Here is a 13,387-nt window from a genome sequence, read left to right on the forward strand (position 1 = left end):
TTGAAATCGAGATTGCGATGCGCTTTTATAAGCCAGTCATAGCTCATATCACGCGATCTCGCCAGCTCAGGACAGCGGATATTCAGAGCACAGCACTTGTGATGTAGTCAGCCAATTAGCAACATCACTGTTAAGTAGAGCGGACACACAAACAAGAAAAGTTAATGGTTTAAATTGATATAAATACTGTTACTAAAAGAAAAGAAAAGCTTTCACATATAATGTTGGTCTCTAAGGTTAATAAGCTGCAAGAGAAACTAAGCTTCCATATATAATTTTGATCTTTTTGGCGTGTTACACTCTAAGATATATCACACAAATGTGCGAGTAAAATTTTTAATAACGAGATAAATGTCTGATCTGCTGGGCTCAAAATTTTTCTAAATGGCTCATCATCAAAGAGTTGATTTTTAAATGAGAGTCAAACGCTGCGTGATTTAAGAAATTCATCGTACATTCTCGCACATAGTTCAACTTGAGTAAAAGGAAATTTACTTTGAAATTAACGCTTTTCAAATCAACATTCGCAATATTTTCCCGCGATCTGTTAGAAATAGGTTCGTTTCAGCAGTTGCCAGACAGTGCTAGATAACAGGCACCACCACACTTGCGCAGCTACGAAGACGGAGGCAGCCCGTATGTTCGTAATTGTAAAACATTAAAAGATCTTACACTATGTCATACAAGAAGCAAGACATCAGAGGACACTGCAAAAGCATCGGAATGTGCACATTTAAAGTGCACATTCATATGTTCAGATTCCCAATGAAGTAGTAGTCGACCTGATACCGTAAGCTTTTCAGTGTGGTTTTCGGGATGTACTGTACCAGTACTGTATTATCTTATGTTTGGTTCTTTATTATGGCATAATGCCACGCGTACTAGTAGATGAAAACGTGCACTTGAAATGCAGCTAACAGTTGAACCCAGTCAATAGTGTGGAATTAAACACTTTGTTTCAAATACACCGACTGCCTCAGTGGAAAAGATTAATAAATGCCAAATTTCTTTAGCATACCACGTTTCAAATACACCGACTGCCTCAGTGGAAAAGATTAATAAATGCCAAATTTCTTTAGCATACCAGCAAAAACAACTTCATTGATCTGCAAGGGGATTAATGCTCGACTGTCAGAAAGGCGGAAATAAAATAAAATAAAACCTGAAACTAATAACAAATTTTGCTTTCTGTAATTATGTGAATGTATTTTAATTCACTTGATAGCTTCGTCCACAGAAATCCGTTTTGTATTCATTTGATGTGGGAGCATTAAACGAAGAGGATGCAGCAAGATCACAGGTCACGTGGAGACTACCCACTTCTCCACTGTAACTCAAACTGCTCTGCGCATCAGGCCTGTATCTATGATATTTCTGAACCGGGATAATACTTGATAGCTTCTGTAGCCAGAAGCACATTCGCACAAGACTGCTCATGAGTGCTATAGGGACACTGATGTAAACGGTTGTGACATCACGTTCATCGGAAGCAATTTTTTGTTATGAAGCATTGCAGTCTTGGTTCAAATGGTTCAAATGGCTCTGAGCACTATGGGACTCAACTGCTGTGGTCATCAGTCCCCTAGAACTTAGAACTACTTAAACCTAACTAACGTAAGGACATCACACACATCCATGCCCGAGGCAGGATTCGAACCTGCGACCGTAGCAGTCACACGGTTCCGGTCTGCGCGCCTAGAACCGCGAGACCACCGCAGCCGGCATTGCAGTCTTCCTAAAACCTTTGACACATTTTGCTGCTGGCAGACGCTTGTATGAGTTCTGTGTTTTGTTGTTGTATATGGCACATTTCCTTTGCAATTTAAGTTTTATTTTAGTTTTTTTTCTCTCGTTCATCTTTTATTGCTGCAGTATTATTCTGCAGTAGCAGGATATAGTAATAACCTTTGTTAGAGTATCGGTTCTTACTAGTCAAAATTACACAAATTTAACTGAAAACTAAAACCAATGAAAAATTTTCCAGGATCTCCCGGGTCATGTACACCTTGATATAATAAGTCCCATTGTGAAGTGATAAGCATATAGTATTCTGTTGATGTTATTAGTACACTGATAATATTGGGTGGACAAATTTAAAAGCCTGATTGGTAAAGGGTATCTTTCATGAAGGATCTTGTAGCTACAACCTTACAGAACTGTCCATAAGCACATTGTAACATCACAAGCTTAACTGGAGCACATCTGTCTAAAAGTAGTACTGTCTACCAGAATCTGTTCAGAAGCAGCCACGCCTTGCATCTATAGTTTGAAGTATCTTTCCTTCTCTCCTTCAACTACCTATCTTCCCTCTGCCTTTTGTACTTCTTATTTGATTTTTCTTCATACCAAATGCATTTACTAAAGTCCCAAAATCTCCAGATTCAAGTTTGTTCACACACACACACACACACACACACACACACACACACACACACACACACACACAAAACTTACTTTCACTCAACGTTGGAGACATGCCAGATGAACGCCAGCTTAGAGCAGAGAAGTTAAGTCGAGTTGAGGACAAACCCCGACCTGACTGTGACAGTTGAGAACTGTCTTTGTCCTCTGTAGCAGGTTTTTGTGAAACTTTGATGAATGAATCTGTAACAGAAAATCAACTACATAACAAAGGAAAATTTCTTACAGTTTGTTATGCAGATATCTATAATCTGGTACAAGTGTTACATAACTACAAACTCTTTACCTGAAGCATGACAACTTGTTACATCCTGTAGTGCCAATGTTCATTTAGCCATTATAAATAAGTATTTGTTATTAGCCTCCAAAAAGAGATAATATTCCATCAAATTATATTATATGCTCCCTTATGTGTGGGAAGAATACAAAGAATGCAAAACTGAAACGTTTATGATCATTGTATTTCACTGAACATTTAAAAATAAAAAAATAAAATAAAATACATCTTAAGTATGGCAAATGCTTCGAGAACTGAGGATGTAAGTGAATTGGACGTAAGTAAGTTTTGGGTTTAACGTCTTGTCGACATCAAAGGCATCAGAGATGGAGCACACACACAAAATGATTCATGGATGGGGAGGTACAGGTAAGAAAGCCATGCCCTCTCAAAGGAACCATCCCAGCATTCACCTGGAGTGATTTAGGAAAAAGTAAAAAGACTATCCAACAGTAATAAAAGCAATTTGACAACACAGGGCAGATTAAGGTGAAGCAGAGGGGTGAATAGATCACTGACTCATTGTAAGGTAGCAGCTTTTGGAAATGAAGGCAGCATATTCGGAACTCAACAGACTTCATTCGGCGCATCAAGGAGCAGACCCTACGAGAAACAGACATCATGGTGAGCTTTGATGTCTTGTCACTGTTCACAAGGGTCACGCTAGAAGATTTGATTCACCTTATCAGCGAGAAATTCGGTCCTGAGTTGACAACTGTTCAGGCACATATTTACATCCACCTACTTCATCTTCAATGGCCAATACTATGAGCAAGCCGATGGTGTGGCTATGTGGAGCCCTCTCTCACCTGTGACAGCCAACTTATTTACGGAGAGTTTCGAAGAGGAGGCACTTCAAGCGGCCGAACGGAAACCCATGTGTTTTTACCGATACGTGGACGACACATTTGTCATCTGGCCCCATGGATCTGATCATCTACAGACATCTAAATTCCATCCACAACAATATATGGTTCACCATGGAAATCAAGAAGGAAGGGAAATTACGCTTTCTTGATGTACTCGTAGAGTGGAGATCAAACGGCACACCGGGTCATAGCGTGTACCGCAAGCCTACACATACGGACCTATATCTACATGCCTCGAGTTACCACCTTCTTGCACAACTCAACGGGATGCTCAACACACTGGTTTGTAGGACATACTCGATATCGGACGAACAAAGTCTGCACAAAGAACTCAAACACCTAGAAAATGTGTTTCACAAGAATGGATACAGCAAATAACAGATTCAGACAGCCCTCAGACCACAGAAACACGACAGAAGCCCGGATGAAGAACAGTCTAAAGCTGAGGATACACGCCTAGCCTTTCTACCGTATGCAGGCAACGCGACATCAAAAATTGGGAGACTGCTAAAACAACACAAAATTGACATGGTCTTCCGACCACCATCCGAGATATGGTCCCGACTGGGGACAGTGAATGACGGATTTGGCCTCAAAGAAGCAGGCGTATGTAATATTCCATGTGGTTGCAGCAAATCCTACATCAGTCAAACAATCCGAACAGTTGAAGACCGCTGCAAAGAACACCAGCGCCACACGCACCTAGGCCAGCCCACTAAATCGGCACTGGCAGAACCCTGCTTCGAAACTCAACACAACACGAAATACGAAGAGACCAAGATTCTGGCCCCTACCAGTTTCTACTGGGACAGCATCTTCAAGGAGGCCATTGAAATACACGTAACGGGCAATCTCATAAACTGAGACACAGATTTTCAACTAAGCAAGGCATGGCAACCAATACTTAACTCCATCAAGGAGTCACGCGACAAGCGGACACAAGACCCTTCTACGACGGCCACAGAGGACACTCCACGGGATTCTGCATCTTCCACCACCCGGCGCGATGCCGGGTTGGGCGTGGACCTGGGTTGGCACCCGCAAACAGATTGTCAGCGGCCGTAATCAAAAAGCGTCAGCGCTCGCAAATGGAATGTCAGCAGCCTCAATTGGACCTTCGGCGCAGGGAATCAAAGCCCGACTGACTGACATAAATAACACTGACAATGAGCAGACAGATCATTCCATCAGAACCACCTGATGATGGCGGAAAGGTTATTCGCCGAAATATTGTGGGACTTCAACGATCGCATCCGGCTGGACACCCGAGAGCTCTGGAAACAACACATACGGCGGGAAAGCCTCTGATAAAATAACAACACAAACATGAATTGTTTTCATTTTTGATAATGCCCCACCAAAAAGGCTGGTTAAGATGACGATAATTTTCTCTATTAGGATCTTGGATGGGATACGGCCATTTTTCTCCAGCATACAAATTTATTAATAGAAGCAAGTACATTGGTAATCTGGTAAGGATAATAGTAATTCACAAAAAAATGTACAACAGACAACTTATGAATGGTTTCCACCTTCTTTTCTTTCAATTTTTCTTCTACTTTAATGGTTTGTGAACCCCCAAGCATACCCTGAGCCGATTATGCTGCCTTTTAAGTAATTGTCTTCAAGTGTTTTCTTCAATTTAGCTGAAGTTGAGAGAAAATTTCATCTTGTGCCTACTTAAAGGAGTCTGTCCACTGATTTTTAAATGTTATTGACCTTTTAAATCTTCTCTTCAAGATGCCTTTGGTTTTGGTCCTCTTTTTGCTTTTTTCTAGTTCACACTGTCTTTCTTTCACATTCTTCCTTATAAGCAGTATAAGTCACACGTGCCTGGTGTCTGTAACTAATGAGCTGTGAGTCAATGGGCAGAGAAACAAATGAGAGTATTATCTCCAAGCAACCCCTCAGTCAAAACACTGTTTAAAAATCGTTTTAGTTTTTGTTGCTTTCCTTCTCTTAATGAATGTGTTCTTCAAAGTGGAATACCCTTCTCTCTCTATATTGGCATTTCCGTGGGAGCAAAAGAAGCCTTAATAAGTTTGGAAACATTCAGAGACTTTAACTCTATGGATGACAAGACTCTTTTTGACAACTGCTATTGCCAGTAATTGTCAATACGATTGTTATCTCAAGCTGTATCATCTTTCTCAAACTGTAGAATCTTCCACTCGTTTAATAAGTAATCCTGCCAGACACTGAACACCATTTCCGTAAACTTTAATATATTGCTGCAGCTTCCATTCTTTATTCTTTCTTTGGGGTCTAAAAACCTAAAACTTTGTTGCGGTACACTTGGTAAGCACATCTTTTCCATCAAACAATGGAAAATCCAGGATGAAATAATGACAATATTATGAAATGGAAAGATTCACCACCACCAAATGCACACACATGACCACAGTGTCTGCCATTTGGGGCCACACTGCATGCATCTGTACATGATGGGAGAAGCAACCTTGGTGGAGGGGGTATGCTGGGCAGGGTGGGAAGGGAGTGTAGGGTACAGGTGGAGGATGGTAATGTGCTGTTTGTGGGAGCATACAGGGATGAGGTGGAGAGAGATTAGGGCAGCTAGGTGCAGTCGGGAGGTTAGACAGCGAGGTGGCAGAAAAGGAGGGAAGTAAAATGACTGTGGGTGTGCTTGTGGAATAGAAGTTGGTGGTGGTGGTGGTGGTAGTGGTGGTTGTTGTTAGTGTTTAACGTCCCGTCGACAACGATGTCATTAGAGACGGAGCACAAGCTCGGGTTAGGGAAGGATTGGGAAGGAAATCGGCCGTGCCCTTTCAAAGGAACCATGCCGGCATTTGCCTGAAACAATTTAGGGAAATCACGGAAAACCTAAATCAGGATGGCTGGAGACGGGATTGAACCGTCGTCCTCCCGAATGCGAGTCCAGTGTGCTAACCACTGCACCACCTCACGTGGAATAGAAGGCTGTGGACTGGGTGGTGATTCAGTTGCTCCAGTCCTGAATAATACTGAGTCACGAGAGGAATGCTTTTCTGTGGCCAGATGATGGGACTTGGGGAGGTGGTGGGCAACTGGAGAGACAAGGCACAGGAGATCTATTTCTGTACAAGGCTTCGAGGGTAGCTGCGGTCTGTGAAGACCTCCATGAGACCCTCTGTATATTTCGAGAGGGACTGCTCATCACAACATATGCGGCGGTGGTGGGTGACTAGGCTATATGGGAGGGACTTCTCGGCAAGGAATGGGTTTCAGCTGCCAATGTGGAAGTACTGTTGGTGATTGGTAGGTTTGATATGGATGGCAACTTTGAGGTGAAGGTCAACATTGAGGAGGGTGCTCGTGGGCTGAGGGGGGCCAGGTGAAGCGAATGGGGGAGATGGTGTTGATGTTCTGGAGCAATGTGAATAGAGTGTCCTAATCCTTGATCCAGATCACAAAGATGTCATCAATGTACCTGAACCAGGTGAAGGGGTTTGGGATTCTGTGTGGTTAGGAAAGTTCCCTCTAGATGGCCGATGAATAGGTACAGGATGATGTGTGGGTGCCCTCTGCTGTATCCTGGATTTGTTTGGAGGTGATGCCTTCAAAGGGAACGTAACTGTGTGTGAGGATGTATTTAGTCAAGGTGAGAAGGAATGAGGCTGTTGGTTTGTGATCTGTACTGTGCTGGGAAAGATAGTGCTCAATAACAGCTAGGTCATGGGCATTAGGGATGTTAGTGTAAATGGAGGGGGCATCAATAGTGATGGGCAGGGCACTGTGTGGTAAATAAACAGGAACTGAGGAGAGTCAGTGAAAGAAATTGTTGGTATCTTTTATGCAGGGTGGTACATTGTGTGTGATAGGTGGAAGGTGTTGGTCAACAAGAGCAGAGTTTCTCTCGGTGAGTGCACAGTAACTGGCCACAATGGGGCATCCTGGGTGCTTGGGTTTACGGACTTTAAGAAGTATGGAGAAGATAGGAGTGCAGGGAGTGGTAGGGGTGAGGAGAGATATAGATTCTGGGGAAAGTTCCTGGGATTGGTCTATGGCTTTGAGGTGAGACTAGAGATTCTGCTGGATTTCTGCATTGGGGTAACTGTAGCAGGGCTTGTAGGTAGCACAGTTCTTCTGCCATACAATCCTTTTGGTTCAAAGCATCAGTTGGTAGGTTGGTTTTGGGGCTTGATTGGGGGGGGGGGGGGGAGGGGTAACATCAATGTCATCAGTTCCCTGTTCCAAACAGACATACTTGTAGAAGGCCTATACAGGAAAAGCATAACCTCTGCACCCAGAGGGAGGGAACACCAAGGGGTACAGAGCTAAAATGAACACCACAATAACGCAAAATAGAGGACACTTAATAGGAATAACGCAATTAGTTGACTAGAGTAAAACAGACTACAGTGGTTGATGGATCAAGTAAAAGGTCAACCACTCAACTACAAACGAAGAACCTCCAGCTGGAAAGTGTTGACAGAGGCACCAACACAACTTGTTACCATAAAAGACGCTATATTGGTACCCAGGTCACAATTAAAAGTCGACAGAATGGGTGTAGCCTTAGAAATCATACGAGAGTACAATCACTAGAGTGAGTGATAAAACCCAGCTGCACGGATAAAACGTAAAACTCAAAGCACCAGTGATGGAGTCTTTGCCAGTGGTTAGGATAATAAGGTTGAATCAGATTTTAGGCAGTGGATTATGATTTTTTTTCTGTGGATGTGAGGTTAGCTTCAAAGTTGAGGGATTTGGGGAATGATGAGCCAAAGTTCAAAGTTAAGAAACTCTGGAAAGTTAACAGGGGTGATTTGGGGCCAGTGTGGATGGATCACAGTTGGAAGGAGACATGAACTGACTTAGGTAGGCTTCACCACTGGTCTTAGGTGGAGACTGATTGGTAGGGTTGATGATGAAAAAGTGTTTTCATTGTAGGGACCGGGAGAAGGAGAGAGGTCTTTAACACTTCCAGCATGATTGAATTTGGGAGTGCAGCAAAACATAAGGCCTTTGGAAAGGACATACTTCCATGTTTCGGGCCTGTTTAGGTTCTGGATTCTGTATGGTGGTGGGAGGAAGTCTTTTAAGGGTGGGGTAAATTTAGTAGCATGAGGGGATGTAGGGGACTGTTTGTAGGAAGTTGTAAAGAAGGCTGATAGTGGTGGTCCAAGACAAGAGTTTCACATGTTAGCAAGATGTGATGTAATGTTTTCTTTCGAAATCACCACTTGTCATGTTCTTCCAGTTTACTAAGCTCTTCAGCAACTTGTGCACTAACAGCTACTGAAGTTGTTCAAGAGGAAGCAAATTATCCAAAGTAAAGAGTTCATTATGGAGAACTTCAGAAATACCCTCAATTTTCATCACAGCAGAAACCTTCAAAACGAGCCAAAAATGTTTCAAGTATATTTTCTATTTCTGTATGCAACTTGTGAATCAAACATGTTTGACCTTCAAAATGTTGTGTGATCTTACTGAATAGTTCTGCAGATGAAATCATAAAATGAAGTTCTGCTGCCACAGAAGGTTCTACGTAAAAGAAAATGAGAAAGAGAGAGAGAGAGAGAGAGAGAGAGAGAGAGAGAGAGAGAGAGAGAGAGAGAGAGAGAGAGAGAGAATAGCCTTGTAGAATTTGGACTGAAAGGTAGCAGAATGTATTTATTTTGCATGTATATGTGTAAGAAAGTAATACTGAATACCATCCCAATGTTCCAAAAATCTGTTGGCTTAAGGTCATAAAGGAAGCACCTTGTTGTTGTCTGCCTAAAATACTTGTGATGTGGAATGACAAGCTTCAACTAAATCCCTTCAAATTCTTCCCAGCAAACAAGTCAACCATCAAAATAAAGGTAAATATTGACCAGAAATTTGAATGCTTCTTCATCTAAACACTCCAAAATCAAACAGTGGAAATCCAGGATGAAATGACGGTAATATTATGAAAAGGAAAGACTGCTACTCGTCATAAAAGATGAGATTTTAAGTTACAGACAGACAACAAAAATATTGCCATAAATGTTGAGTTTTCAGCCAGAAGATAACCATGCATGAGCAGCCTTAGTTATCTTCTTACAGTTAAAAATACAAAAAATGCTTTTCTTCATACATTCGATTATCTGGATTTGATTATGTGAATTACTTATGCCAGCAATTAGTCTGGTTAATTGAATCTATATTGTATCTCATATTCTTTATACGAAAGTGAAAAAATGTTCAGAAACACTACCAGGGAACATCTTCAAAAAAAAATCTTGTAACGAATCCATAGAGTAATTGAAAAACAGTGATTTCATTGCCCAAATCAACTCAGTTGTGGTGTAACTACCTGCATTGTTCACACACATACCAAACATGAAGGCTGTATGTGATCTGAAACTTATAAATGTAACTGATGGGGTTCACATTTAATTTCAAAGTTGTGCTTACATTTTGATGAAAGTAAGTGGGTAAAAATTGGCTGAAAACCTTGTCTCAAAATTAATGCAGCAAGATCATATACTGCAAAATAGTTCACTTCCACTAATTTGCCAATGCAGAGACAATTTTTAAATTTTGAAAAGTCTTGAAAATAAACTCAATGGAGTACAATGGCAGCACTTTTTTTTTACTACAGAAAAATTGGAATCTAGAACAAAAAACAGAACCATTTGTAACAGAAAAATATTTGACACTGATAAAAGTTATACTAAATACAAAAAACTCAAAAATCAAAAAGGAATTATCTATATCAACTTTCAGGAGCCCCTCATGTTAGATTTTATCTACTTTCATCATTGGAGCATTCCAAGAAGTGAACAAACACTGATGCAGACACTTTTAAACAAAAGTAAATAACTTACTCTCTCCCTAAAAGAGCGAAAAAGTTTGAAAAAGGTGAGAATGTTAAAAATGGTGAGAAAGAAGACTGGCTCCTCACCCTCAACTTGTGACGAACTCTCGCAGATTCAATTCCTCCAGCACTCCTCTCCTGCTTTGCAAACTTCACAAAAGCTCACTTGCATACTCCTGTGAGGGTGGGTTGAGAATCATGCTAGGTTAGTCCACGAGGTAACAAACAGTACTGCCCACTTTCAGCCCCAGTCTGGCACACAGCTTCAAGTGACAATGTTTACAGAGATTCTCAATTTCTTGTTGAGTGTCTAAAATGGGGGTTTGTTGGAAACCACTGCACCAAAACACCTTTTCAAACCTTAGACAAGGAGATGAAGTCTATCTAGAGTTTTGGCCCATCACATATTGCAACTGCATGAATCACAATTGGAATTAGAATTATTTTTTTTAATTATTAGAAAGCAATTTTAAGAGTTCCAAATCTTTGAAAAAACCCCAGCTATTTTTTATGCCCTTCATACACTATTCTTACTGCTCACTTTAGTTGAATTAATAACTCTTTTCAAATTTAGATGCACTGGTGCAGGTCTTGAGACAAGAGCGCATTAACATAGGCTGAATAGATCATGACCCTGGTCTTCATGTCAACACAGTAAGACACACTCTTAAATACTAAATAAACTGAAGTGAGCACCTAGAATAGGATTTTTTTATTGATGCCATCTTAGTAAAAACACAGATGGAAGACTAGTACTTTATTTAGTGTGCTACATTTGTCTACTTTTGGTAATAACAGGTTATTTGAATTTGTCGAAATTACACTATATGATTCTCTGTGAGCTAAGACCAAAACTGTTTTCTGTGAAACAGAAGTAAGACTTTGAGATATCATGTGGATGGACACAGATTTAGCTGACACTGTGGGCTAAAAATATCAGGTAGAGGTCAGCAATTGTATGTCTTCTTTTCCTATGTTTACTCAAAATTTACAGTCTATTGAAGCACCTTATACAGTTATATGAGTTTTCATTATCATCATCAGAGTGAGAGACAGCCAAAGTAACTTACAATGAGGAATATGTACGTAACTCCAATTTAACACTGCTCCTATGAACAAATAGATACAAAAAGTATATCAAAATTAATATAACGGATACCTTGTACATAATATGAAGAATGGTATGTTTCAGTGCCACCAATTGACACAAACCCAAAAGCTACAAATTTATTGCAATTTTTACAAGTGGTTTGGTTGGGTTCGGACTGTAAATGGGACACCTGTGAAAAAAAGAGCCTTTAATGTTTTGGAAGATCATTTGTAAACATCAGAAACAGAGTCAGGCCACATACTGAGCTCCATTGTACTCCACAATTTATAGGGGTCTGAGGAGCTGGGAATGTAGTTGACAGAGACGACAGAAATAAAATTGTGAAACACATCTTATGTCATGCCACAACAACCAAGTGTGTAGGAGAATTACCCATAAAACACAAAAATCCATGCCGAAGCCTTGATCTGGAGTAAAGCTTTCTGTTTTTCAGGAATTTCCTTAACAACTGTTTACAAGTACATGTCCTTGGATTCTTTCATGGTGGCATGTTTCAAAGGAGTCTTTCCCAGTAGCATGCTTCGATAAAATCTCCTCGATTTATGAGCCATGTCATTTTGAAAAAAAGTTGAGCTTTCAATAGCTGTCTCCACCTTCATCATCAGGAGTTGAAATCACCAACTGCTGAGGCTGGCACTGTGTTCTGCTTATTGCTTATGTACATGTAATGGCGACACCTGGAACCTCCCACAGAAGGCTGGAGTGGCGCATGTGCAGAATGCAAGTTGGGCAGCTCCTAGTGGCTCTGTCCCACTGCAGGACCAAGTGACATCACATGGCACACTGTTACCAAATGTTGTGCAGAGCATTCACAATGAATCAAACGAAGAGAACTTGAGAAATCAGCCACAGCCGAACACTGCCTGGGGAACAGACATAAAATACAATTTGGAAAAAAAACAAGTGTTTTGGCTCTAACATCATTATAATGGGATCCTGTTATCAAAGAAGTGGCCAAAATTAGAATAGACGACAAAATTTTAGCAGGTACCAGGGTACACACTTATTAGATTAGGGCATGGGGGCAGCCTTTGGACATTGATGTATGCTTCACACTTGCAAGAATGCAGGAGCTTACTGTCTGACATTTTCACTGGCAACACATATGCGAACCATTCATGGCTAAGAGGGAAAAGGGGGGAATGAACAATGGTACATGAAGTACTCTCCGCCACACACCATTAAGGTGGCTTGTGGAGTATAGATACAGATGTATTAAAGTATGTGGTTTGGAATTCAGAGTACAGTAAACCTTCATTTATACGTTTTTCGCTAATACGTTTTTCTCACTTACACTTTTTTTTTCATATTGCAGTGAAATATCCACAGTGTGCACAAGACATAAAGCAGTGTTTCGGAGTGGGTTGCCAGGAAGTGGACTGGTAAGGCCACTATCAGACTATAATAAAATTTGATAGTGTAATAAGGAACTTTGTCAAAGTTAGGCATTGGTCAAATTTCCTTTGATCAAACTTAGCACCTCACTTTAAATTTGGTCAAAGGAAGCATTCATCTTATGTTTACTGCGTGGAGAAATAAACCGCTTGGAGCACTAGCATCACTGCAGCTGCTTCACACACAATGTTTATCAATATAACTCCCAAATTTACATGGTGCGTCACATATATAACGAAACTGCTATAAAAAAAAAAAAAAAAATTGCTATTAGTTGTGAATTGCGGCCAGGATATATCCCCGAGAATATAAAGGAGAAACTTTACACATTCTGTGGAAATAAAAATTTTTCATGACTGCAGTACATATTACATTTATTTGACTTCACATATTCCTCCTCCAGTGCATTATAAGTAGCTTCAAACGTTTCTGGTATTATTTTCGTCAATGTGCACTCCAGCATTAGAGCGCTATACCAGTACTGTGAACTAGAGGAGCTAGAAATCGCAGTATTATGGTAAGTCTGTCTT

General features: G+C 40.7%; 1 protein-coding gene across 2 annotated transcripts in view; it reads right to left on the reverse strand.

Annotated features, from left to right (window-relative positions):
• Window positions 1–13,387, reverse strand: part of LOC126273457 (transmembrane protein 209) — a 130,154-nt gene that overhangs the window by 97,281 nt on the left and 19,486 nt on the right. For both annotated transcript variants that reach the window (XM_049977015.1, XM_049977014.1), the window contains exon 4: window positions 2,455–2,604. In XM_049977015.1, coding sequence (XP_049832972.1) covers window positions 2,455–2,604 — 150 coding nt within the window. The remainder of the gene's footprint in view (window positions 1–2,454; window positions 2,605–13,387) is intronic.

Source organism: Schistocerca gregaria, chromosome 5, assembly GCF_023897955.1.
Source record: "Schistocerca gregaria isolate iqSchGreg1 chromosome 5, iqSchGreg1.2, whole genome shotgun sequence".
Lineage (NCBI taxonomy): Eukaryota > Metazoa > Arthropoda > Insecta > Orthoptera > Acrididae > Schistocerca > Schistocerca gregaria.